Below are 27,441 nucleotides of genomic sequence, written 5' to 3'. Positions count from 1 at the left end.
AATTAAAATGATATTTATGTAGTTATGTATAACTACCAAATCTGATGAAATCAAAATAGATCCAAATTAGTTTTAAGTAAAATGAAAGACCCATGTGCAATTAACTCATGCAGATGCTTTGACCAAGTCAACTCATGCAAATGTATTGAACAAGTGAACTCATGTGAAATGTTGACTCAATAATTTGTTAGAGAAAAATTTTACGTCTTATATATTGTGAAGATAATATACAGATTATAATAAGTATGTTTTATTTTTATAGTTTTCAAATGAGCAGAAATCAACATACAATGCAAAGCATGAAGTTTGACCCACCCATTGACTTTAGAGAAATTGATGGTAAAAATGGTAATATATTTTTAAAATAATTTCGTTCTAAGAAACTATTTTGAGAAAGGAAATATATAAATGGAGATGAAAATTGTCACGGAAGTTATGAAATTACTCTCAATGTTCAAAGTTTATGATTAGAAAATGACCAAATATAGGACATCTGCTCAAAGTAAAGGAATTGACACGGCAATTGACCATGCAACGACTATCAGCATTGGAAAAAATGGGGATGAAAATATTAGGCAGAGATGAATCTGAAGATGAAAAAATTATACTAAGTAGACATTTTAATATCAAGATATGGCTCTTGAAAGTCAATGCTAGAAAATATTGACTCTCATGAGGATCAGGAGGTCGAAAAAAGATTTGTCAGTCAAATATTAACCAAACTACATGATTTTTTTACATCTATGTAAATGGGAATCAACAGCACATCTACTGCTATCAAAATCACAAGATTTTGTTGAGCAATGAGAAAAATCCATGCATGAACTTACCACAAAAAAATGGCAACTTTGGGGGAAATGTTGATGATTTGATTCAATCTCTATAACCTTTAAGTCTAATTGTGAAATTAAATCAATCTAAATCAAAACATACAAATACTATATCTTTCCCAACACAGAAACCTTTAAAATTAGGCCTTAAATCAAGCTCAAAGCTTGTTGACCACAATTATTTCTTCAAGTTTGGAGAATTTTGGCTTGTTGACCACAATTATCCCCCTCTTTTGATGGATTGATGACCTTTTTACAGCAAGAGGAGCTTCACGAATTAAAAAATATAAATCACTATATTTCTGACCAAAGATACATGACTACATACTTGATCAACCAAGGATTTTTATGGTGCATTTCCCTTGAAGAGAGGAAAAAGCTTTAATACACTCATATGAATGTAACAGATTTTAGGCGTCTATTTATTTGAAAGAAATTGGAAGGTCTAGACGATGGCACGTCTTGTATGTAGTGGGTTTCAGAGTGATTTCCTTGCTGAACAAACCTGGAGAGTTAGATTTTTATCCGATGTCTCACGTTCATCCATGTGTACCTACACAAAACATCAAAGTATTTATCCCATAATAGAACGATATTGCTTTCTAGATGATTTCATAATGACTTTAATGAATAGCGGTTTCAGAATTACCAATATCCATTTGACCATTATAGGTCACCCATTGGCCAACCATGCACCACATATGCAACAAATGGGGGCATGTGTTGCAGCGCTAGCTCACTAGAACAGAGACCCTTGTCGAAGCAGCCACATTAGTTACCGTCATGGGCCCACGACAATAATTTTGACTTTTCAGTCTTCCTCGTCCTGAAAATTTATTAAAAATACTATTTATATACATTCAAAGTTTCACAATTTTGAATTTATAAGGCATATTAAATGAAATATTCTCCATTGGTTTCTAATTCATATTCTTTAAATCCATGCCACCTGAAATAAGTAGACAGAAAAGGGTGAGTTTACAATAATAAATGGTTTGACTTGAAAACTCAAAACGATGATGACTTTGAAATTTGATTTTGTTCTTCTAATATTCTTGTTTTTCTTTCTTCGCTTCCTTGTTCATCAACTTAAGTCATGTAAGAACTAAACTCAAGAAACATGATTAAATTCCCATGGTTTGACCTTGAGAAAGGTCAATCATGAACACAACTATAACTAACCATAAAATAATGTAAAATGTAAGGCACTGGATATCATAGTGATAGTGAAAATATAATAAGATAATGATAGCATGCATCATAACCACGAGAATTAGTATGAAAAGTGTGAATAATGATGTAAATGAATTCACAAATGTGTGTTATCATGAACCTTTCAATAAATTAAGTGAATACAGATAGGCCAGAAATTAAGGTTCAAAATATCGTTTAAGGCTTTTGGTTTATGCAAATTTCTATTTTTTGTACGAGCACAAGGCGAGCAAGGGTCAAATCCGTAGGAGCAAGTCTTGAATAAGTAAATTTTATCTTTAATTTCTATTTTCTGGAACTTAATATTTATTTTGAGAATTAAATTTATTTAAATAAACCAAAATAGGGAAAATTAATACATAGTAAGTGTAAGAAGGTCAGAAAATATTAATCCTATTTAACCTAATTTTTTTAGATTTTATAGAATAACTTTGAGATTTTTACTGTAATTTTATAGTCAAAAATACTAATTAATTCTAATTTAAAATACCCTAGCTAGTGCTTTGGGAGCGTCGAGTGACGTTAGACAGAGATGGATGTGAGTCGAGTAGAGCGAATGAAGGAGATACCATGGTGATTGTGATAGAGATGATGGCACATATGTGACGACAAGCAGCAGAGCAGGGGTGACTGATGATGATTTTACTATAAGTAATTCTTTATTGACTACTTTAGTAACTCTTCCCCTCCCTTTAATCTAACCCTACCTCGCTCCCCAGGCCTTCCATCCAGTTTGCCTCCTTTCTCTTGCTTGCTGGTGTGAGATAGATTGAGGCCAATACCTGCAAACAAGCAGCGGAGTTGAAGGTGGTGTGCATGAGAGTGGAGTCCTAGACTATCGGTGATAATAACTTAGTAAAAAGGATGAAGACTTGAGTTGGAAAAAGATGAATATCACACTAACCCTGTCATCATGTGCCCAACTGGTCGACTAGTTTTTTTTCTTCATGTCTTGATCTGAATGTCAATTCTTCAATCCTTCACTCATGGAGTACAGGAACAGACTAAAATGAGATTTTGAACAAGCAAATCACTCCACTAATCGTAATTAGGAACAAAACGCAAGGGGGACTTTTTTACATTGATGGATGGTTCTAAATATAGACCAATGTGTTGGATGAATAGACGGAGAAATCTTAACTACCTTCAAAATTTCATTTTGAAACTCCTCAATAATCATATATCATCATTTCAATTTGGAGCAATCTGAGTCATATGATTTTCTATATCCTTCGATTTGTGTGATGGATTGCCAGCATGGCGCACAATCCTAGGGGTTAAAAAGTCAAACAAATTTATTAAAAAAATTTAAACACTCAAAATTATATTTTTGACTTATAAAATTATGTTATTTATGAATTTATCATAAAAACTTTTCTAAAAATACCAGAAAATCTAGACAAATCAGAATATCATTTTAGAAAGATAATAAACCATTGGTGTATATAGAGAAAAAAAATTGGATCGAATATATTTTTATTGTCGAATTCTTGGGTTTTATTTGGTAAAAAATATTTTTATTGATATATGGACCAATATGCATATTGGTACCCAGATTAATAAAACAATAAAGGTCAAACTCACAGTTATTCAAATATGTATAATGAAGATATTTATCCACTCATGATTCAATTTATCAAGAAAAAAACAACCAATAAAAGAAATATACTTTTTGTTTGGATTGGATTGAATAAAGAAAGGCTATATCATCCCAAATCATATCTGGATACCCAGTACAATAAAGCAAATCTAAATTTATAGTTTTGACTTATGAAATTTTTTTTTCATGATATTAAAATCATAAATTAAGTTAAAATATCATAAAATATAGAAAAAGTTGGAACTTCGTTCTAAAAATGTAATATAAATCTTTTGAAGCCTTGATAACATGGATTTAGGTTAATTTTGATGGGAATAGACCTATAAAAATACATAAATTATTATGAAATTTGCAGGTTATTTTTTTATTATCAAATGCTTATTCAGTATATGCGAACTAGAGAATGAAGCCATGTAAACAAATTAAGCGGATACATTCCTTCGTGATACGATCCCCAACCCCCATGACAAGTGTCCTCCACTTCAGCCTATTAGGATTTTTGTGCTCCTTTTCCCTTCATGTGATAGATGCCTCATGGAGATATATGAGTCAAGAAAGTGAAGTCGGGAAGAAGGAAATGGAGAAAAGAGAAGGACAAGAACATAAGCTACAAGAACCTCCAAGCCAGTACTTCCCTTAAAGGTAGTGGGGTACAGCTAATCATGCCAAGAAATCCTCAAATGTTCATTCATAAAAAAGTCAACCAAATGGATTTACAAGGGTGTACTTATAAGTTTTCATGCATTGCATATTCTGTGAAAAATCCTTCGCAGGATTTTATCAATATGTTTTCCTTTCTATAGGAAATGCTTTCCTCTTAGAGGACAGCCTAGAAGTTGCTCTCACTCCTTCCTGGTGAAGCCTCATCGTCTCTTCAGGCAATGTCCACACCGCCTCTGTCTTGCTTGAGGCGATGACATTTCTCTCTCTTTCCTGATAAGAATATCTAGATTCATATCTCCTTGCAATCAGGGCACTGAATAGATTGCCTGATCCTCCTGCAAAACATCACTTCTGCAATGGAGTAGAAGTACAATAGGAAACACCAAAGAATTTCTCCTTACATTATCTTGAGCAGCATTCATCAAAATCTAAGATCCTCATCAAGAAGTGCCTCTAACAGAGTGTGCACTTAAATCACTTTGACAGGCTAATCATGATTCTAATGCACAACAGCATTCCTGCAAATTCATTATTCTACCTTTAAGAAACTTGCAAATGCTTTCTAAGTTCTTCCGGAATCACTATCAGCTGACCAATCTTTGATCGACGATGGAGCCCTTCAATAACTTCCGCCAGCAAGCATTCCTGGGGTCGGATTGATGTCTTCACCATCTCTCCCAGCGCTTCTACTGCTCCTTCAAAATCATGATTTTTGCAAAACGTAGATATCAATTGATGAAAGATTTCAGAATTCAGTTGATGGCCATTCTTCTGCATACTCTTGTAAACCTGAAATGCCCTCTCGGAGTTCTGCATCCTGCATTGCCCCGCAATCAGAGCAGAGAAGGTAGAGGCATTTGGAGACAACTTCTCTCTCTCCGACTCTCTCAGCAACGCCTCTGCCTTCTTCGTTCTCCCCTCCTTGCACAGCCCCAGAATCAACGCATTGTAGGTGAAGACATCACCTGAAATCCCAGCGCTTACCATCTCTTCTCGTAAGGTTAAACCCATCTCAAAATCTCCAATCTGGCTGTAACCCTGTATGAGAGTGTTGTAGGTTACAGTGTTAGCACTGATCTTAGCGGCCTTCATCCTGCTGAACACCTTGTTCGCCTCCGCTAATCTCCCATCCCTGCAAAACCCATGAATTAGGGTGTTGAAAGTCACCTCATTAGGAGATAATCCCTGGCTGATCATGGCGTCCATGAGATCAACGGCAGATTCCATCAGCCCTTTCTTGCAATGGCCGTCGATCAGCGTGTTGAACGTGGACACCATCGGCATCATCCCCTTCCGCTTCATCTCCGAGAACAAATCCATGGCCTTGTCGAGTCTCTGGGAATTGCAGAGACCGCACATCACCATGTTCATAGTGTACTCATTCGGGGAAATTCCGCACCTCCTCATCTCTCTGAAGAACGTCAAGATGATGTCCGTCCGGTGGGAATTCAACAGGGAGCTGAGGAGCGCGTTGCAGGACTTGATCGAGGGCAAGAACCCGAATTCCTTCATTCTGCGGAAGGTATCGGTGGCGTCTCTGAACTTCTTCAAGCGGGAGTAGGTCTTGAAGAGGCAATCGAAGACGCGAGGGGAGGAGTCGCAGAGGCGGTAGGAGAAGAGGACGGCGTGGAAGAGGTCGAGAGAGGACTTGGCGGTCTTGGAGATGATGCGATCTTTGAGGAGGGAGGCGGCGGGCTTGAACCGACGGGATTTGGTGAGGATGTGGAGGAGAAGGGACTGGTTTTCTAGGGTTTCGAGGCGGGGGTCGCGGCGGAGACACCATTGGTAGAGCTCGAGGGAGAGGACGGGGTCTCTGCGGACTCTGAGGAGAAGGTGTTCGAGGCGGAAGGGGGAGAGGCCGGCGGCGATGGAGCCCAGTTGAAGCCACTCGCCTCTCGTCGCGTAGCTGTGGGCGATGGCGATGAAGTCGAGGTCTTGGCCGCCGAGCTCCGCCATTGATCTGAAAGGGATCGGCGATCTCTGCCGCCGGAGAGCGCCGCTCATTCTGATCTTCTACGGCCTACAGATCAGATCTTCCATGGCGGATTCCGATCGCTCTTCTTCTACTACTGCTTCGTCTTCTTCTTCTTCCTGCCGCGGCTCTCCGCGAGCTCAGCTCCATGGATTCTTCTTCGGTTCTCCTTCCTGCTGCTGTTTCGCTCATTTATTAGCTCTTTCTTCTTCAATCTTCATGAATAGTACTCATGAAGACGGGACGCGGACGGGACGATTTTTTCGTCTCGGGACAGAAAAGTCGTCCCGTCTGCGGGTTTGTGTCCAGAGGACTCACATCTGACGAATGAGATGTAGCCATGTGGCCTCGCTATGACAATTTGTATCAAAGTCCTTGTATTTTTACGCGTATGCAAACTGACGCCATTCAGAAATAATTGTACATGTCCCTTTACAGTCTCTCTCCTTCGTATTTTCCTAAAAAACATAGAAAAATCTATATTAATATATTAAAAATATAAAACAGGTTTTTTTCCCCAGACAAGAGGAAAATTCATCCTAGGAGGACTGGACGGGACGGTTTCCGTACTGCCGGACAAAAAATTCATCACATCCTTCATCCATGTACTGAATCCTAACGTCAGATGGGACGAAATTCGTCCCGTCCCGTCCATCGTCCACGTCCGCGATGATCCGGAAATATATTCATGACTGATTGATATTAATAGATGAAAATTTTGATCATTAAGTCCATGGCTTGAGTTTTAATATCTGAACTTTAAAGGGAATGTAAAATATTATAACATAATGTTTTGTAATGAAGTTTTCATTTCATAGGGTGACCATCTTGGATGTGCTTGCCCTGCCAAGCCCGGCCTCGCTCCTCTGGGAAGTCAGTCAACTTTTATTTGGGTGCTGCATTGACATCATGTAGGGAAGGACACAGTCCGGTCTCGGTCCGGTTTTGGCAAAAGCCTGAAGTTTGGTCTGGTCTTGGTCTAGGTCTGGTCCGGTTAGGTTGAATAGTTAATGTCAATCTTAAAAAATAACTTAAAAGTGAGTGTAAGAAGGAATAAGAGAGTGAGGATGGGGGAGAGTTAGAAAATGAGTGAACAACAGACAAAGAGTGGGAGAGTATGAGAATGAGAGAGGGAGAGAGTGAAAGAGTGAAAAGGTGAGAGAATGAGAGTTTGAGGTGGATAGAATGAGAGAGCAAGAGGAAGATAATGAGAGAGTGAAATAGTGACAAAGTTAGAGAGTTAGGGGAGAGAATGAGAGAGCGAGAGAGGGATATGATGAGAGAGTGAAAAAGTGTGTGAATGAGTGAGGGAGAGAGTGAAAGCGCGAGAGAGTGAGAGAGTTAAAGGGAAAGAGGATGAGAGTGTGAGAGAGTTAAAGGGGAACAATTGTGTAGCTGAGGACATGGAGCCAGATGTGAAAAATGGTATGGCCAATGCTTGTTCTAAGATCTTGAAGGTGGAGAGCATCATTTCATACACACTGAAGCTTAAGTAGTGGAGGGAACTGTGAGATTATAACTTCTTAGACTCATGGGTCATCATTGATATGAAACATAGTGTTGTGTGTGTAAGCCCCAATTTATAGGCATGAGGTCACAAGTGACCTAAGCTATTAAATGAATCAGAAAGGATCTAGGGAAGAAGATTACTAAGGAGAGGAAATAGCGGTAGATCCAAAATCTGAGTGAAGACACTAAATCAACTACATTTGTTATAATTCCTTTAGTAAACTCTTGAATGCATTATCTCATATTCACCCATGTATTAACTAAATGCATGGAAATAATAAAATTTTAAATATTAAAAAGAATCTGTAACAGCTTGGGTCATGCCATCCAAAATGATAAACATGTTCCAGCTGGTATCAAGTGTACACAAATATATCTAAAAAATAATTTGTGGAAGCTATAAATTCTCAGGTCTGTGGGACCTTTAAACTTCTATTTGTTGATCATTTCAGTTTCAAATCTACCACACTGGATGTTAATGTATTAGCATTTTTATAAATCTTCTAAGTTGTATAATTAAGACGTCTAATCCTCGAATTTATTATATGAAAGGAAATTTGCTTTAACTACATCCTGATTAAAAAAAACATCTGAAAAAATCATAAAAAATAACCATTAGACGTTTAATACCTTCATTGTTAAGATGTTGATGAGCAGATAGATATTCACTTCCCCAATTGGATTGCAAAGCTTGGATCTTTTAGTTGAGTTGTAGTTATACGTAGCGTTGGAATTGAACAAATGTTGAGATGATATCACTTTTCTTCTTGAGTGGCTAAAGCCAAGTGAATAAGCAGTAAGCATCAATAAGGAAGCATAATACTAGAAACCACAGTGAGATAAAATAGGTACTGGCCCCCTTAAATCAGAGAATGAGTTTTAGAGGTTTTGAGAAATGTTTAGTATAAGAAAAAAGGTAATTGTTTTGCTTTAGCCATGCGACAAGATGCATACATACACTATTGAGGCAAGTTTGTAACAGGGAACCAAATAGAGTTAAAATATATGATAAGACGGATGTCCAAGATGGCGATGTCGATCAGTGGATGATATTTGCCTATTGAGATGCACTTCAGGTGATGACAAGAGAAATAGATAGAGCCCATGGATAGAATGTGCAAATCTGATCCATCGCCCACCTAGAGTTTGTCTTGTCCTTGGTACGTTATGGGTTGGAATAGATGTTGTGCATTTGATACAACATGGTGTGTGGCCGCACTATCTGGGTACTAGGGAGGGGTAACGGGTGAGATTCTCGAAGGCAAACCTGATTGAAGTTCTTGTGATACGTAAGCTTGAGGTTGATTCTCATGAGGTGAGTAGCTCAATGGCGGTGGAAGTGCAGCAAGTGGAGGAGCAGTGTGTGTTCATGGAGCGTGTTACAAAACTCTCAAAGCATACATATGCTATGTGTCATGTACAAGCACATATCTGACACCTTAAGCTACTTATATGTTATCCGTTGTGTCGTCCACACCCCAATTGTTCCCTGTTCAGCCTCCGTTCTAAAGGCCATGTTTGGTGCGTAATCAATTTGCCATAGGGGATGGTTCATCAACAACTTCGTCTTCTCCAAATAGTAGCATGTTCTCTTCCAATCGTAGAAATGTCTAACTGTGTGGAAATATATGTGTGACATGTTGGTGTTGATACTAGTGTGGAAGGCTTGATATCTTGATCCATGGCCTCAAATAAGAACAAATTTCAGGTTCTGTTCGTTCACCAAGAATCCAACAAACCTAAGAGATGTTGCAATGTTCCTAATATCCTGGACAACTTTGTAAATACAGCATGTACATCATCGCAGGTTGGGAGTCTGTTGGTCAGCTCCATTACCCTTGATTCTAAATTGGAAGAGAGCTCACGATTGAGTGCAGTCCTTGTTGAGTTGGCCATTTCACTGTCCTGAATGATGGGTAGGATTCATATGTCATTGATGACATGATTGTGGCCATAACAGCCATATCTCGCTTCCACCATGAGTATTCTAGATCAGAGAAGACTCGTGCTCCTGATGGTCTCTCATGAGTGAGGAGTAGCCCCAGTCCTTGTGCATAGACTATGGCTATCACCTCACGATGTCAGAGATGATAATTGTGATGTGTCATTTTCAGGCCTATGGGTGGAATGTGGCTGGGTGCTGACTGTACTTGTTGATGAGGGGATATTATTCTCCGGCGGCAAGGTCGTTGCACAGTCGCTTCAATAGATTTAGAATCCTTCTGAGGATCTGGAAGTAAGTGCATCTCATACCATGATCAGAATAGGAAGTGAAGAAGGATAAATGATGTAGAAGAAGAATGCTAGACGAGCAGAAAGGAGAAGTAGAAGAAGAGACTGAAATAGAAAAGGATGAATAACTCTATATTCCTTTGCGAATAGGTTCACCCTCTATTTATAGAGAGCCAGTGTCACATACGTTTAGGGAATATGAAATGTTTGGAGTATGAAGGGTCTTGTGCCTCTTTGTATGCCCTTGTGCCTCTTCATATGCCCACCAATAGGTGATTGGATTGCTAAAAGATCGTCTATCGATGTATCTTCAACACTTTGGATTCTTAATGCAAAAACTTGCTTACCGAATCTAGGTTAGTCCACGTACTCAAAAAGAACTTTAGGTAATTTTGTACCATATGTTGTGTAGAATCTAAAGCTGAAAATATGGTCGTTAATCTTATGATTGCGGAGTCATAAGCTTGTGTGTTATATGTTCCTTACAATTGATGAGATGTTTTTTTTTTTAGGGTTTAGGAAATTCATAGGTGACAGTCTTCATTGTTTAACGCTTGTTCATGAATCTTGGATCTATGAGATAATGTATTGAAATCTCTGGGTCGTGCTTTTCATTGTTTTATAAAATCGTAGACTCAACTCATTCAAGGCACTCGTAAGTCTCTTCCATCTCTATATCATTACCATTTGATTCATGAATATACTTAGTAACACTTCTTTGGATAGTAATTAGATTCTAGATTCCAACAATTTCAATAATTACTTGTCTTTAGAAACAAAATTCTACAAGAATGACCAGGCAAAAAAATTGAACTAGGCTTCGTTACTGATCATTTATTTTGGATAAAATGAATAAGTCATATTAATCAGGTGCAGTTTCTTGGAATAGCCCCGTATCCTGTTGTTTCATTTGATCATTGAGCATCTACAAACTCATATGTTGAGTTCACATGCTTCTGCTTTGGTATTATCCTTAGCTAACAAATTTCATCATTTTATATCGTGATGCTGCACTTCTAAGCGCAACTAAAAACTAACTTTTTCTGCAATATTTCAAAATCAAAATATTTTCATACTTTCGTCAGCCCCTTCCATTTCAATATTTCCACTTTCCTATCTATGAAAGTACAGAGATATTTATTTCTTTGGATGGTTATTAGATGCTCAAATACCAATGAGTAAATAATTTCCTGGCTTTAGAAACAAAACAATACAAGAAAGACATGACAACACATCTTCTGGATATCTCACCTTGCTTATTTCCCACAAAAGATGATACTATCTTTTGCGCATCTTGCTCTGAAATTCAGGTCGTGAAAGCATATGATCAACAATTCATGATCATGTGCACGCATTTTCTTCCAAATTCAAGGGATGAATTCATTTCTTTAAGGTTTAGAAGATAGTATCCATGGTTTGATCCTTATCTATAATCTATAACCTCACACGGTGAAATCACTAGCTCATATTTTCCAAGCCTTACTTAATGATGGAGAGCGGTTGGAGTGTAACATACGTTTTAACATTCTTTAATATTTTCCTTTTACACTTCCTTCCAAAAAATGTCACGCCGGAAAGGCTGTAAATACATCCTCTGTTGTGGACAGCTATGAATTCTGGAAAGTGCATCTTTCTTAGTTATGATCGCCACCTGCAGCACTTGTGCTATGACAGACCCCACACAATGCCTGCCTATAGCCGGCAAGTGTCTACCATATGCATCGCTCATGCCTGTAATGTAGGGAACGGCAGCCGTCATCCGTCATGTCACACGTCGCGGTGACAGAAATGTGACGGATGACGTGACGGTGGTGGTGATGAAAATAAGGGCCCATGACGGTGACGGTGATGGTGACGAACTCGCCATGATGGTGACGTGACGGTTGACTGGGGGCCTCGAACACGTGATGTAATGAAACGGCAGTCACAGATGATGGCCGTGATGGATTTTTGAAAACGTGTCCTCCAAACCTGTCCATGGATGCGTAACGTGGCTGTGGGATCCTCTCTCGCCCGCCAAGATGAGGCACGTGAGGCCCTACATGCCCGACTTCAAGAAGGCGTTCGAGCACTTCTGCATCCACGCCGATGGGCAGGCCATGCTGGACGACCTGCAGAAGAACCTCTGGCTCCAAGAATGGCACACGGAGCTAGGGTTGTTTGTCACATCACACATGACAATGATGCCGTCCGGTGACGGAGACGTGATGGGACGCCGCACAGAGGGATGTGTGATGCGTACGTGATGACTTTTTTCAAAATACTAGGGCGCGTGATGAGACAGTGATGTGACAAAAGTTTCGTCACGTCACCGTCCGCCACGTATCGTCATCCATCCCGTCATGTCCGGGCTGTTGTTCCCTACTGTAGTGAGCATGTCGTCCCACCTCCACATGCACACAGTTTGCATGTAGCAAACGCATTGATCGACCTCCACCCATCATCACAAGGCGTAGCAAGTGCGACATCCATCATCTATGTATCCTTGTCACTATCTCCCGACCTTATCAATATCACTATCAGTATCACCATTATGCATCATTTACCATATTTCATTGTTTGATCTCATGGTTGGATGAACTTTAGGTGTGCTGACCTCTGATTTATTTCTATAAATCTGATTAAATCAAAACCATCTTCCAACTTTCTGGCACCAGCGGTGGGGCTCTTTGGCATGTCATAGATTTGCGATGGTTGCTCTCAGAAATTGTACTTATGTTGATGAGATATTTATGCAAAAATTAGAAATTGGTCCATAATGTATATGTGTAAATATATATATATATAGATATCGATAGCTCCATGGACTCTTCTTTCTCATGCTGATTTCTATAAATAGAATAAAATTTTGTTCATGAGTTTGAATATCAGACTTTTGAGAGGAAAGTAACATAGTATGACATAGAATTTATAACAAAGCCTTTCTTCCACAAGGTGTCCCATCTTGGCTAATGCTTTCCCTGCCAAGACTGCCATGGCTCTTCTACGAAGAGGATCAACTTCTCTCTGGGCACTGCCTTGGTCCTTGGTGCCATGTAGTGAAGGACACAGTCGGGGTCTCAGTATGGTTTTAGTAAAAATCTAAACCTAGAGCTGAAGTTCAGTCTGGTTCAGTCAGATCAGGTTGACAAGTCAGAGTAAAAGTCAATATATCGATACTTAAAAACAACTTAAAAGTGAGTGTAAGAAGGAATAAAAGATTGAGGATGGGAGCGAGTGAGAATGAGGGAGTGAGGAAGTGCAAGAGAGATAGAGAGAGAATGAGAGAGGGAGAGAGTGAAAGATTGGGAAAGTGAGAGTTTGAGATGGATAGAATGAGAGAGTGAGAGAGGAAGATAAAGAGAGAGTGATATAGAGAGAGAGAGAGAGAGTGAGAGAGAGTAAGATAGGGGTAGAATGAGAGTGAATGCGTGAGAACGGGATGGTGAAAGACGCAGAGAGTACAAGAGGGAGAGAGGGACAGAGGGAGAGAGTGAGATAAGGGGAGAATGAGAGTTAGAGGGCTAGACTGGGGTAGTGAAAGATGGCGAGAGGACGAGGGAGATAGTGTGAGGACGGAGTGAGAATGGGAGAGGGTGAGATAGAAAGGAATGAAGTGCATGAGGGAGAGATTTAGAGACTTAAGAGGGGGAGAGAGTGAGAATGAGGGGGCAAGATCGAGAGGGAGAGAGGTGGGGGGAGTGGGACAGACTGCGAGAGGGAGAGAGGGAGAGAGGGGGAGTGGGACAGACTGCGAGAGGGAGAAAGGGGGAGGGTGACAGACTACGAGAGGGAGAGAGGGGGAGTGGGACAGACTAAGAGAGGGAGAGAGGAGTGTGACAGAGTAGGATAGGGAGTAGAAAAGGTCCAAATCTTGCGAGCGGTTCAGTTTTGGGCATTTGTGTGGTGCGGTGCGAATTTCGCACATCGCACCGCACACAATATTCGCATACCGCACCGCACACCGCGCACGGGTCAGTGCGGAGCGGTTTTGTGCGGTTGTGCGGATTTTTCTTGAAGGTGCACCCCCCCATGCCGCCCGCACCCCCTCCCTGCTGCCCGCCGCCCCCTCTCTCCAGCCCTCCTCGACCCGCGGCCCCCTCACCCTCCACCCCCGGCCGCCGCCACCCCCCGCCCCCGCCGGCCCCCCTCCCCGCTGCTCTCCACCCCCCGGCCGCCGCCCTCTCCCTAGCCCTCCTCCGCCCGCTGCCCCCTCTCCACCCTCCGTCATCAGCGGCCTCACCTTCCTGCTCGGTGCCGATGACCGCCCCACCATCCCCAATGGCGATGAAGAGCCCCTCCCCCCCGCCGCCCGCGTCCCCCGTGCCGGCCGACTCCGCTTCCTCCACCCCCTGCGCCAGAAACGAGATCTGCCAGTGGTGGTGGCTGGAGTGGCCACTGGCGGCGCGTTCACCACCTTTGCCGGCACAGTCATCTGGGCGATGCAGCGGTGCCACCCTGGCCTGGCGATAGTGAGCTGTGCAAATTCTTGTGATGTGCGGTGCGAGTTTATGCACGAAATCGCACCGCACATCGCACAGGCCCTTTTGTGCATGTGAAAATTTGCACACTCGGTGCGAATTTTTGCACCGCACCGCACGACCTTCCCTAAGAGGGAGAGAGGGGGAGCAGGACAGACTACGAGCAGGAGAGAGGGAGAGAGGGAGAGAGGAGTGGGACAGACTGCGAGAGGGAGAGAGGGAAAGAGGGGGAGTGGGACAGAGTGTGAGAGGAGAAAGGGAGAGAGGGGGAGTGGGACAGAGTGTGAGAGGAGAGAGTGAGAGCAAGATAGAGGATGAGAATAAGCGGGAGAATGATGGGAAATGTTTAACATTTCTCTCTCTCACCTTCTCTCCCATTTCCTTTTGCTCACACACTTTCCCATCGATTTTTCTTTTCTCCTCGCTCTTTCACTCAGCCCCTTTATTTGACTTCTCTTCTCTTTCTCTCTCACTCAGCTCCTTTCTTCGACTTTTCTTCTCTCTCTCATGTTATTTTTTCTCTCTCCTCACTCAGCCCCTTTCTTGACTTTTCTCCTCTCTCTCTCTCTCACGTTCCCTTTCTCTCTCTATCATTCACCCACTTTCTTTGACTTTTCTTCTCCACCTATTTCCTTTCTTTATATTCCCTCTTTCATCCTTAAAATGGCCCACTATTATTGGTGATTCTACTAATTTCTTCCCTCACTAATTTTCTTTCTTTCTCTCTTCTCTATATTTTCCAATTTGACTTTTCTCATTTCTCTTCCCTACCTTTCTCCCATGACTTTCTTTCACATAAACCATCAATCCCTCCTCTTCTCTCCACCACTTTCTCTTAAACCATCCATGGTTTATTTTCTATGTTACTGCATGTTTTTCTTTTTCCTTTTAGAAAGGGTATGAGCTCATTTGTATGAACACTTTTTGATACACAAGTATTGTGAAGTTTTTTTTTATAGAAGAGTAATCCTCTGGTGCTAACGGCTATGCAAATCGCTATTGCGGCATCTCATCTTCAACATCGATCGGCTCCTCTTCGGTTCCTCCCTCCTTTTCTTCCAAACCTTATCTTCCTCCATCATCTTCCTAAGATATAATCCTTGACCTCATTTTATCCCCTCTTCATATCTTCATCCATCCTCACGCCTTATCCCATCTACCTTGTGAGTTCAATTTCCACACTTCACCTCCACCCTTCTCACGCTACATGTCAACATCTTCTCTCAGCAACCAAATATTTCACTCCCATTATTTCTGTTTCCCTAACCATCTCCTCTTCTTATTCACAACCATCCATGGAGCTGCAGATCAAGATCAATCATGGACATTCAGCATCATAACAACCAAGCTATTGGCTCCATTCTACGAGGTACCTTGTGACACCTTAACTTTGAGATAATTGTTGGTTCATGATAATTTTTTATTTGATCTGAGTGGTAATTGACTTTATGAATTCACGTGCTAAACTTTGATTAGGTATGTTGGATCTTCTACTTCCATTAAGTTAGGGATATCATAGTTATTCTCTAACTGTTATTGTTAAATCTCTGCTTCGCGATAGTACGTCAAGTCTCTCGCCTGAAAGCTCACCCTCTCGCCTGATAGTTCGTCAAGTCGCGCACCTCTACGATAACATCTGCAAACGGTGGGGTGGACTACGCACTACACACCTCGCATCGCTACGAGGGCTCCCCCAACTCCTGCTGGCACGAGTGACCATCTCTCAGCCTTCACTAGATAACACCTATGTACCTTTTTCTTTCATGCAACATGGGCATAGGCGGGTAGGGTCTGTGTGTAATTGGGACATCTACATTTGCTCCACGCTTAAAAATGATGAAAAATACTACATTTTATAAATAAACACCCCCTTGGATGGTGTCTAGGGAACGGATGGATCAATCTACAGGCATAACCCCAGGGTTGGACGTACCCGACACCATGATTTTGCCAAAAAAAAAATCCTACTTTGGGGGCTTAGTCCCCTTCTATAGGAGTAAACCCATTTGGATCACCATCAAGGAATTTTTTTAATACCATTTGGTGTTAATTTAAAGATTTCACAAATTCTGGTATCATGTCCCACATTATAGAGAGGAATAGAGGGGGAGGCTGTTAGAGGGAGAGAGGAGAGAGAGAGGGGAGAGGGAGAAAGTGTGAGAATAAGGGAGAGAGTGTGTGAGGGAGATACTGAGTGAAGGAGAAGGGGAGAGAGTGCGAGATGGAGGGAGTGTAAGATGGAGAGGGAGAAGGACAGAGTGAGAGAGAGAGTAAGAGAGAGAGAGGGAAAGAGTTGGAGAGAGAGAAAGAAAGGTTGAACATATTGATGGAAACATATGTAGCCGACAAGCCAGTCATATATTTCATCTCATCCAAGCTCATTAATATAATGTATTTATTATAGTGCATGTATGATGCTTATAATGAAGTCCATGAATACATAATCAGTTTTTGTGCATTACAATTATTGTAGTACAGAGATCACTAGTCTTAAGTATGTGTCTAAGTATTCACATTCAATCAATACTTGAGCCGGATTCAGTAACACTATCTAGCATCACTAAGTATGTGGTCATGTAGCCATTAGTATGGAAACACTCAGGATAAGTAGTGGGTGTTATTTAATGGAAAAAGTTCATTAAATCAATCTGTACAAATTATTGAATAGTATTGTACCAAATTTTCAATCAGGTTGATTCACATCACCGTTGTGTAAGTGATCATTAGAATTGTGACACCAAAGACCTCTTGTGAACGGAGAGTTATACTTTGACTATGACCTACGAGTCTCTACTCATGGTATTCTAAACAGTCTTACTTTGGTTGCATCAAGAAGTTCATGAAGATACTTGAATGGTCAAGGTGAGATCATCTACTCTTTTATAAGAGGAGACAGCTCAAGGAAGATGATGTGATGAAGTCTCGGGCCAAGGCAGTGAAATATCATAGAAGAGTTCTTCGATAATTTCCAAATGCTTCAATATTAACTCAAATGACCAAGGGTTTGACAGTTAGATGTATCCTAAGTTGTCCTAGGAGCATCAAGTAGATAAGGGACTATACGTACACGATAAAAATTACAAATAGATTCTATGAGTGAGTCGATACACACTCCTTTGTATCTTTGGAGCACAAGTTGTAGCTTGCACCCCCCATAAGTTGGAGACTCAACCTATCGATTACGTTCATTTGATCTGATATTAATTGATATCTATGATGCTATAGTTAATTAATTTGGAAGGTAAATAAAGTTTATTAGTCCACTAGATCCATTAACTAGACTGATGCATGTGCCTAGAAGGTCACACACAAATGATCTTTTAGACGTTTGAAGGTATACTTAAAGTTTGGGGGTTTTATGAAAAATATAAATAAGGGAAGGCCCTCAATGAGATTCACATATGCCAGAACTGTTCAAGGGCCTTACCCATCTTCTCCCTTCTCCCTTAGTTCCTCATATTCCTGATGCAATTGGGACAACATAATGACGATGACAGAGGCTGAACGGAGCTCATTAAGGCAAAGGAGGAGATTTGATGTGCCATGAACCACGTGGATGTGTGTAAAAGACCATTTGTTGTGATCGTCTAAGCTCATGTCTCAGTCTATTTAGCAATTCCAACAGCGCAAAAATGTCTATTGTCCTTAGACATTAGTTAATCTTATTATCATACAGATTAATTAATGACTGATTGATTTAACACAATATATAGGTCGAGTTACCAGCTCTTGGTTTGCCAAGCTACACCTCATGCTCTAGAAGATAAAAAGCAGTGTGTATCAACTCACTCATGGAATATGTCTATCATTTGTTATTATGTACAGCATCCACTTGATGCTCCTAGGATAACTTAGGGTATTTTCAACTATCAAACCTTAATCTTAGTAATTTCACTGCCTTGGTCAATGGCTTCATCAAATCACCTTACTTGAGTTTTCTTTTCTTATACATAAGGCAAATGATCTGATAATGATAAGTCAATCATCTTTATGAACTTCTTGCTGAACCCAAACTAAGATTGTTTAGATCTCCATAATTGGGAACTTGTTTTCCATGGCTAAAGAGCAACTTTTCATCCACAAGATGTCTTTGGTATCTCATGTCTACATACCTCTTACACAACCATGATGTGAATTAACTTGATCGGCATTTTGGTATCATGTCATTTAGGTACTTGTATGGATCAATTTGGTGTACTCTTCTACTGAGGAGCACCAACTATCTAACCTTAGTGTCTCCACACTAATGTCTATGGGACCTTCCATACTTACCATATAAGTGAGACTAGATAGTCCTATAATGTTAGGTTACTTCAATGTCCTTCTCAAAGTGTCCTTAGAATAGGCATATATTCATGGACTATATTTAGAACACATAAAGACTAGTGATCTTTGTATTATGATTTCTTCATAATTCTCTAAGTTGGATCATGTATTCATGGACTTCATTTCAACCATTACATGCCAACGATAATGAATACATTGTATTAATGAACATAAATGAGATATGGAATGTGTGATTGGATTGTTAGACACATATTTCCATGAATCTCCCACTTGAACAAAATCTATTCATTCGTAGAAAACAAATCTTTCGTTTTCTAGTGATGCTAATGGTGTCGCCTATGAAACTGCCATTTTGTGGATCAATAGAAAATTTCCATAATGAAGTATCATTTTATGGATGATTTTTCTAAAAAATTTAAGTGTATTAGCAAGTTCTTTAATTCCAATGAGACCTACTCGCTTTCACTTGTGCAATTGCAGCATTGTCACACAAGGTTCTACAATTTAAGTTATTTAATTAAATTGGTGTCATAATGGAATAAGTTCTCCAATTTAAGTTATTTAATTACATTAAATATGTGACTCCAAGGTTAGTAATGAAAATTTTAATCACATTTTCTCCTTTGGGGGATTCAGCTATAATGTTGTACACATCTCTCAGTGTGAAGCTTTAAGTTCACTTAATTTTAACCTTTCTAATATGTTCTATATCCATGATATATACGCTTGACTCTAAATGTAGACTTTCTATCATTTGGACATCATTGAAAAAAATTTGTTGTCCTTTAGTTTCAATTCATTTTCTCTATGAACAAGAAATATTTCATTTTTCTCAAGACAATAAGAATATAGCTCACATTACTTCAGTGCTCCTAATAATTAGAGCTTAGGCCACTTTAGGCCTCACACGTAGAATGGTGTACTTGATGAATGTTATTGTCATGGTATAATGGACCTGCATTAGAGTTCTCCATCCCTAAACATATTTTGGGAATGGCTTCTATGTTCATGGATTTGGAGAATGGTGATTTCCTTCTTGACTTATCTCTATATATCCATATTCGCAACACGTAGGTTGCTTCTCCTAAATCTCTTCACGGAGAAGGCATTTGACAGTCGTAGCTTTATCAAGGACATCACATTCCTTTGTCATTCTAATTTACTAGAATAAGCAGAAAAAATAGATATCAATAGAAAAAAAAAATTATAAAGCTATAATATTTAGCAAAATGGAAAGATATATCAAATAGAGAAATAGAGAGAGAGAGGGGAAAAAAGAGAGATTAATGACAACTTAAGCCTTAAGAGATCATGCAGTGAAAGTAAATAAAGGCTTTGCCTTTCTGAAATTGTTTTCTCAATATTATGGTTCTTTTAATATAGTAGTCTTTAGTTTATATACTTCTTATTTAATTGTCATATTTGGTTTAGCATCAATTTTGTGTGAGGGCTTTGGCCATAACCCAGATGAAAAGTTCATTTAAAAAAAAAACTCGATGTGATTGTCACTTCCATTGGCTTGACCTTAATACAGTTGGACCATGACATTCCCCAACTGATATAACTTAAATTTCTAAAATATAATGAATAGTTATAAGGTTTGACAATCCAATATGATCTGATAACAGATCAGATAAAATTGACCATATTAGTCTTAACTATTCAAATGATTAAGACTAATATGGTATTAATTTCCATATAAGCCTAAATGGTATGATTTTTGAGAGTATGATATGATCAACGAATTCTATCTATTATTTAAGCCAGATATTTATCGTGCACAATGGGTTCCATTTCTTTATGCCAATCGAGACTTGATTTTAAGCGTCTGAAAGATCGGTATGATAGATCTTTGATAAATCAGATCGAGTCGCCTTGCCCTATTGAAGATGATGCATATCATTTGATGGAAACTCAGAGGGATAAAATACATGGATCACTGTCAAAAAAGACACCATTTTAAAATTATAAATCATGAAAATCAATTTATTGTTTCTAATATTGGCATATTATATCAATAAATGAAGAAGCTCATTTATCTTCTTTTTAAGCAAATTATTTAGCAATCATAGTAATCCTTTTAATAAATATGCAGTTATTGGTGAAAGATTTTGATCTCGCCGCAAGAAGTAGAACGGAAGAAAGAAAGGAAGAGAGGAGAAGAAGAAGGAGAGAGAGAGAGAGAGAGAGAGAGAGAAAGAGAGAAGACACACAGGGATACTCCAAGATCGTTGTATTTCTGCTTTGAATCACTTTAGGAACATTGGTTGTCAATTTATATGGTGTATAGGTAACTAAATATAGTAACTACTATAACATATATGCATCTGTTGTAACGACTTTCAACGGATACATAGATTTGAAATATTGTTTTAGATCACAACCATTATAACGTTTGGGTGCACCGATCACAACCATTGATCGGTGCCGTGGACCCTTTCATTATAACGGATATACGAAATCTAATCCTGACCGTATATTCCTATCTATGTTTAATCCTAACTATGTTTAATCCTATCTATCTTTGAACTTATATGATTTCCTAATACTCTAACCTCTAACGAGTATAATTATTTCATCTTTATTACTACTCTAATCTTGATTAAGATCCTATCCCGCTGCTTTCGTCTTCGCAAGTCTTCAACTCCTCTTTACCCCCCGTCAAGCGCAACGGCCGATCCTGGATGTTCAGCTTGAGTCGCAAAAACAAGAACCGCGCTCGCGGTAAAGGCTTAGTCAGGGCATCAGCAAGCTGCTCTTCTCCTGTGATGAATTGCATGGATATATTCTTGGAAGAAACCTGCTCACGAACAAAATAAAATTCTATCTCTATGTGTTTAGTTCGAGCATGGAAAATGGGATTAGCTGCAAGATAAGTCGCCCCAATATTATCACACCATAGAACCGGAGCATGGTTTTGATGGATGTTAATCTCTCTAAGAAGAGATTGAATCCAAAGAATTTCTGAAGCACAATTACCTAGAGACTTGTACTCAGCCTCGGTACTTGATCTGGCAACCATAGGTTGCTTTTTAGAACTCCAGGAAATGAGATTCTTACCTATGTAGACTAGAAAAGCACTTGTGGATCAACGATCAATTTTATCACCAGCCCAGTCTGTGTCGCTAAACACATTCAGAGTGGAAGGTGAATCACTTCTATGAACAAGCCTGCATAATTGTGCCTTTCAAATATCTTAGTAAATGCTTGAGGAATTTCTAGCCACTAGAGGTTGGGGAATGCATCTTTTGACAAGCACGATTAACTGCAAAAGCTATGTCAGGGCGAGTTAATGTTAAGTACTGGAGTGCTCCTACAGTTTGTCGGTAAATAGTATCATCAACGGACGAATCACTTGAATTTATTGTCGTAGAATAAAGATAAGGAGTAGATGCAGGTTTGCAATTTTCCATATTTGTCTTTTTAAGCAGAGAAACAATGTAATTAGACTGAGTTAAAAAATAGCCATCATCATGTTTAATAAACTCAATTCCTAAAAAATAATGCGCAGGCCCAAGATCTTTAATAGCAAAGTCGGAATGCAAAAACTGAACAGTATGAGAAATGTTAACTTTATTTGGCCCCATAATCAGTATATCATCGACGTATATTAAAATAAAAACAGGTTCTGGTTTTAGACTATAAAACCAAGAGGTATCTGTCTTGGACACTGCAAAACCAAGACTGTGTAATTTAGAAGACAATTTTGTAAACCAAGCACGTGGTGATTGTGTTTTAAACCATACAAAGATTTTTTTAATCGACATACATGATTTGGAAAAAGTTTATCTTTAAAACCTGGAGGTTGATCCATGAATATTTTTCATGTAAATCCCCATGAAGGAAGGCGTTTGACACATCAAGTTGATGTACAAACCACTTATTGCTAACTGCTAAGGAGAGCATCAAACGAATAGTTGTGTTTAATAACAGGGCTAAATGTTTCATTAAAGTCAAATCCCTCCTGTTGGTTATAACCTTTTGCAACTAATCTAGCTTTATATTTGTCTATATCACCGGTAGGTTTATATTTTAACTTATAAACCAACTTGCAACCAATTATATGAAGGTTGGGATTTTGTGGAACGAGATCCTAAGTATCATTTGAATAAGAGCATTGTACTATGTCGTCATTGCCTGCATCCAGTTTGGACTTTTTGAGGCAATGGTGAAGGAGTTGGTTCCGAAATAACATCTTTAGAAACATTTAAGCAATAAGGGATCGGATATCTGATCGAGCAAGAAAAGGCTTCTTTTAAAGGAATGGAATTGAACTGTGAGTCTATATTGTGTTCATTTTGATAAACATCTTGAAGAGGTTTGATTTTCAATTTAATATTTGGATCAGGAGTTTGATCAAATGTGGATATAATTTCTGGAAATTTGGAAATAATGGCGTCAGGGTAACATAATGAATCATCTCCTAGAGATGATGTCGACTTTTTTGATTCAGAGCACGCATGATCTTGTGTAGGATCATAATTGGGTGGAAAAGGAGGGACAAGTTTTTCCTCGGCCTTATTTCCAACAGACTTGGAAATAGGGAACAAGGAAGAGAACATGGGATTATCTGAGTTGGAGTGTGGGGAGGCTCCTAAAATGCCTGTTGTCGAATGCAGTTCAAAAGGAAAAGAATTTTCATAAAAAACAACATGACACGAAATATAAATTTTACCTGTTTGGAGACGAAAGTTTCTGATCTATCTTCAAGTTTATTGTTAGTATAAGGTCTCAAATATGGGTAACAGGGACATCGAAAAGTTCTCAGAAAGCTATAATCAGGCTTATTTTTAAAAAGAACTTCGTATGGAGATTTATTTTGTAAAACAGTTGTAATCATTCTATTAATAAGAAACACAGAGGTAGCAACTGCTTCATCCCAAAAATATGTAGGCATATGAGCTTGTTTTAATAATGCCAGTGACGTTTCTATAATATGACAATGCTTCCTCTCGGTTGTGCCATTTTGTTTAGGGGTGTATGGGCAAGAAACTCGATGAACGATTCCATTTTGTTTTAGAAAAAAATTCAAAGATTGGAACTCTCCTCCCCAATCCAACTGTAGAGATTAATTTTACAATTAAACTATTTCTCCACTCTAGTAGAAAATTCTTCAAAAATGGAAAGCAATCACTTTTCTTTTTAAGAGGATAAAGCCACGTGTATTTAGTGAAATCATCTATGAAGACAACATAATAAGAGTAGCCAGACTTTGATAAAACCAGTGAAGGACCCCATAAATCCGAATGTATTACTTCCAAAAACTGAGTAGATGTATGAAAAGTGGGATTGAAGGGTAGCTTATGCGACTTGGCTAAATTGCAAGATTCACATATTAAATTTTTGTTCATTTGAGAAACAGGTAATCCAAACTTATTTATTGTAGAAATCAATGTCCGAAGTTGAGGATGCCAAAGTCTGGCATGCCAAGTGTCTGATGACGCCTTTTCTCCAAGGAAGACAGTTTTTGAAGGAATGGAGAGTCAAGATAGTAAAGCCCATCTTTAACTCTCCCTTTGAGTAGTACTTGATGGGCTGCTTCGTCCTTCACAAGGCAATAAAAGTCATGAAACTCAATAAAAATATTGTTATCTCGTGTAAATTTATCTACATAAAGTAAATTTTTGGTAATTTCTGGCACATGTAAGATATCTTTTAAATAGAGTATCTGATTTGAAGTAGAGATTTTAGAGGAACCAACTGATAAAATTCTCAAAGCTGTCCCATTACCTATATGCATTTGGTCACTTTGCTGATAAGGAACTGGCTGGACCAAGGTGTTTTCACTTGCAGTGACATGGTGCGTAGCACCACTATCCGGATACCACCCTTGATGCTCGGATGTTGAAATGTAGGCTTGTCTCTGGGAATTTTGAGGCGTGAGACTTTGGAATTCTGGAGATTCTCTGGCTCGGTGGCCAAAGTGTCCACAGAGTTGGCATCGAGGTTGGAACCTCTGATTCCTTCCTCTGCCTCTTCCTCGTCCTTGAAAGTAATTCCTGGCTTGGTTGTTGCTTCTTGAATTGTATCCCTGTTGACTCCGTTGTGACTGCAGATTGTTGGCTATTGGAGGGAAGGAGCTCTTTTCCTCCTCTTGTTCAAAACTTAAAAATGCGTCATGTCCCTTCAAGTTAGTAATGCTTTCATCGAATTTCAGATGTCCGAGATTTGCGTTGACGCTAACAACAAATTGGGTATAGGATGATCCTAGTCCTCTCAAAAAAGTGTAAATAGCAGATGACTCTGGGACTGGATGACCCATTTGTTCAAGAGACTCTACAACATTCTTAAAATGCTGAATATAATCCTCAATTGACCGTGTACCTTTTTTCATGTTATGTAGTTGACGTTGCAGATCCATCATCCTTACTTGATTCCATCTAGCAAAGGTAGTTTCCAAGTTTTCCCATGCTTCTCGTGTAGACCTTGCCTTGTTAATGTATGGTAGTACGAATTCGGAGACTGTTTGGTGGAGGAAGCCCAAGACTTGCTGATCTATCCTCCACCACTTCTTGAACTCTGGATTCTCGACTATATTCCCATGTGCATCTGCAATTGAAATCGGAGGTGAAACTCCTTCAACGAACTTCATTAAATCATACCCGTGCAACACTGGGATGATTGATCCCTTCCACATCTGGTAGTTGTTGCTGCTCAATCTCGGATGGATTGAGATTCCTGGCGGGATGGTAACTGGGACTTGTCCTGCAGTTGCGGCGCTGGTTCCTGCAGTGGATCCGACAGGCATGAAGACATTAGAGTTTTCCATTGTTGACTTGATCCCCAATTCACGCTCTGGTACCATGAAAGATTTCGATCTCACCGCAAGAAGTAGAACGGAAGAAAGAAAGGAAGAGAGGAGAAGACGGAGAGAGAGAGAGAGAGAGAAGACACACAGGAATACTCCAAGATCATTCTATTTCCGCTTTGAATCACTTTAGGAACATTGGTTGTCAATTTATATGGTGTATAGGTAACTAAATATAGTAACTACTATAACGTATATGTATCCGTTGTAACGACTTACAAAGGATACATAGATTTGAAATATTGTTTTAGATCACAACCGTTATAACGTTTGGGTGCACCGATCACAACCATTGATCGGTGCCGTGGACCCTTTCATTAGAACGGATATACGAGATCTAATCCTGACCGTATATTCCTATCTATGTTTAATCCTAACTATGTTTAATCCTATCTATCTTTGAACTTTTATGATTTCCTAATACTCTAACCTCTGACGAGTATAATTATTGCATCTTTATTACTACTCTAATCTTGATTAAGATCCTATCCCGCTGCTTTCGTCTTCGCGAGTCTTCGACTCCTCTTTAATTGGCACTACGTACCCAATTTATCAAATGACTAGTTCTCTTATTCACCCCCATTGCCACCTTCATCCCTGAGATTTCCACATTTTAGGTTAAACGTAATTTGCTTACCTCTTCAATTATTGTCAAAATTAGCCATTATCAAAGTCCATCAAATGCATCTCCCTATGCTATTTGTAGTATCAATGTTACTATAAATCTTTTTAAAAATATTTCACTTATATCAATGTTACATTATTTTAGGGTTACCCCTTCCTAAATACCAAGGCATGTTTCGAGGGAATCAATATTTTTTAGTGTTAAGGTTTGTATTGTGATCCCAATAATTTATGGAGTGACCTAAAATAATAACTAATTTATTATGATTCCATAATTATCTCGATTTGATTCAAGTCAATGTTCATCTAAACCATATTTTCATGTTTTTCACGAGGGTCAGATATCAAATCACCAGTACTCTCCTTGTGTTTCAAAGTAATGTACATTAATTTTATACACCAACCAACGTATATTTTTATAAGTAAACATTTTACTCATCAAAATTTCTAAAAAGTGTTGAGAATCTCTTGTCTATCCAAACTATAGGCACTATAGATCCTAATGAAATCAGGGATCGGTTCAAGAGTTTGGATGCATTTAGGCATTGAATTTGTGAATATTTAAGATATTGAAATGTTTAATTATTAATTTATAGTGGGGTTCCAAGGGAAATTCACTTTAGATTTTGGTGGCCACTCATTAAATTAATTACTATGATGATTAGATAAATACTTGATACTATTGACAAGGACTGGAATAATAGTTTATTACTTTGACTTATTTATGCCGCAAAGGTGTTAAACAATTATGAAGGTGAGCATTGTATGAGATAAGAATTCAAAGTGAAACTAATGATTGTAACATCACATTCTCTGTTTAAGGAGAGTGCTTGATGCAACTGAGACGAAATTATATTTCACACCATTAGTGTTCTATCAAATTTTCCCCATAAAATTATTTGTAACTAGAACTTTGTGCTCCAAAATTCATTTTTATTTATCTATCAAACTAGGGAAAAAGACTCTCCAGTACAGAGGACTTAATTATAACAAACAGAATCTCTATACACAATGATGCGCCGTAAGATGAGCTTTTGCATTACAACATTCATTTTAAGAGAAAGTGATGGGAGCTGACTCCTCCGTTTCAAGAAAAGATAGTGATACCAAGCAGGTTTTTCTCCCTTCCTAATGCATTTTATTTCTCTTTTTTGGTGGAAACAGATGACTAAAGTTGCTTCAAAAGTAAAAAATCTCAACAGGGCATAATGGAATTTCCATTCTTTAAAATTGTAGAACAGACA

At 39.0% G+C, this 27,441-nt stretch overlaps 1 protein-coding gene across 9 annotated transcripts; it reads right to left on the bottom strand.

The window, feature by feature from the left end:
- Nucleotides 1–3,005: 3,005 nt before the first annotated feature.
- LOC144702090 (Tetratricopeptide repeat (TPR)-like superfamily protein) lies at nucleotides 3,006–6,456 on the bottom strand. Of its 9 annotated transcripts, none has more exons than XR_013581182.1 (3): nucleotides 4,899–6,456; nucleotides 4,707–4,823; nucleotides 4,316–4,640 (listed from the first exon to the last, which is right to left on the bottom strand). XR_013581182.1 is itself a non-coding variant. In XM_078573972.1 (3 exons), exons 1-3 carry the CDS (start codon nucleotides 6,307–6,309, stop codon nucleotides 4,780–4,782), a joined length of 1,371 nt encoding a protein of 456 aa, XP_078430098.1. In that variant the 5' UTR covers nucleotides 6,310–6,456; the 3' UTR covers nucleotides 4,316–4,779. The 9 variants fall into 9 exon arrangements, 7 of the variants coding, with proteins under 7 accessions (XP_078430094.1, XP_078430093.1, XP_078430098.1 ...); XM_078573972.1 differs by having other exon boundaries at nucleotides 4,316–4,823; nucleotides 4,899–5,000; nucleotides 5,085–6,456; XM_078573968.1 differs by lacking the exons at nucleotides 4,316–4,640; nucleotides 4,707–4,823 and adding an exon at nucleotides 3,006–3,020 and having other exon boundaries at nucleotides 4,844–6,456.
- Nucleotides 6,457–27,441: the final 20,985 nt, after the last annotated feature.

Source organism: Wolffia australiana, chromosome 4 (assembly GCF_029677425.1).
Source record: "Wolffia australiana isolate 7733 chromosome 4, ASM2967742v1".
In the NCBI taxonomy this organism is placed as follows: domain Eukaryota; kingdom Viridiplantae; phylum Streptophyta; class Magnoliopsida; order Alismatales; family Araceae; genus Wolffia; species Wolffia australiana.
This window is presented reverse-complemented; position numbering and strand designations above follow the sequence as displayed.

What these genes read in the sequence shown, in the direction of transcription:
- LOC144702090 (XM_078573968.1), bottom strand. Translation starts at nt 6,309, where the DNA reads ATGAGCGGCGCTCTCCGGCGGCAGAGATCGCCGATCCCTTTCAGATCA.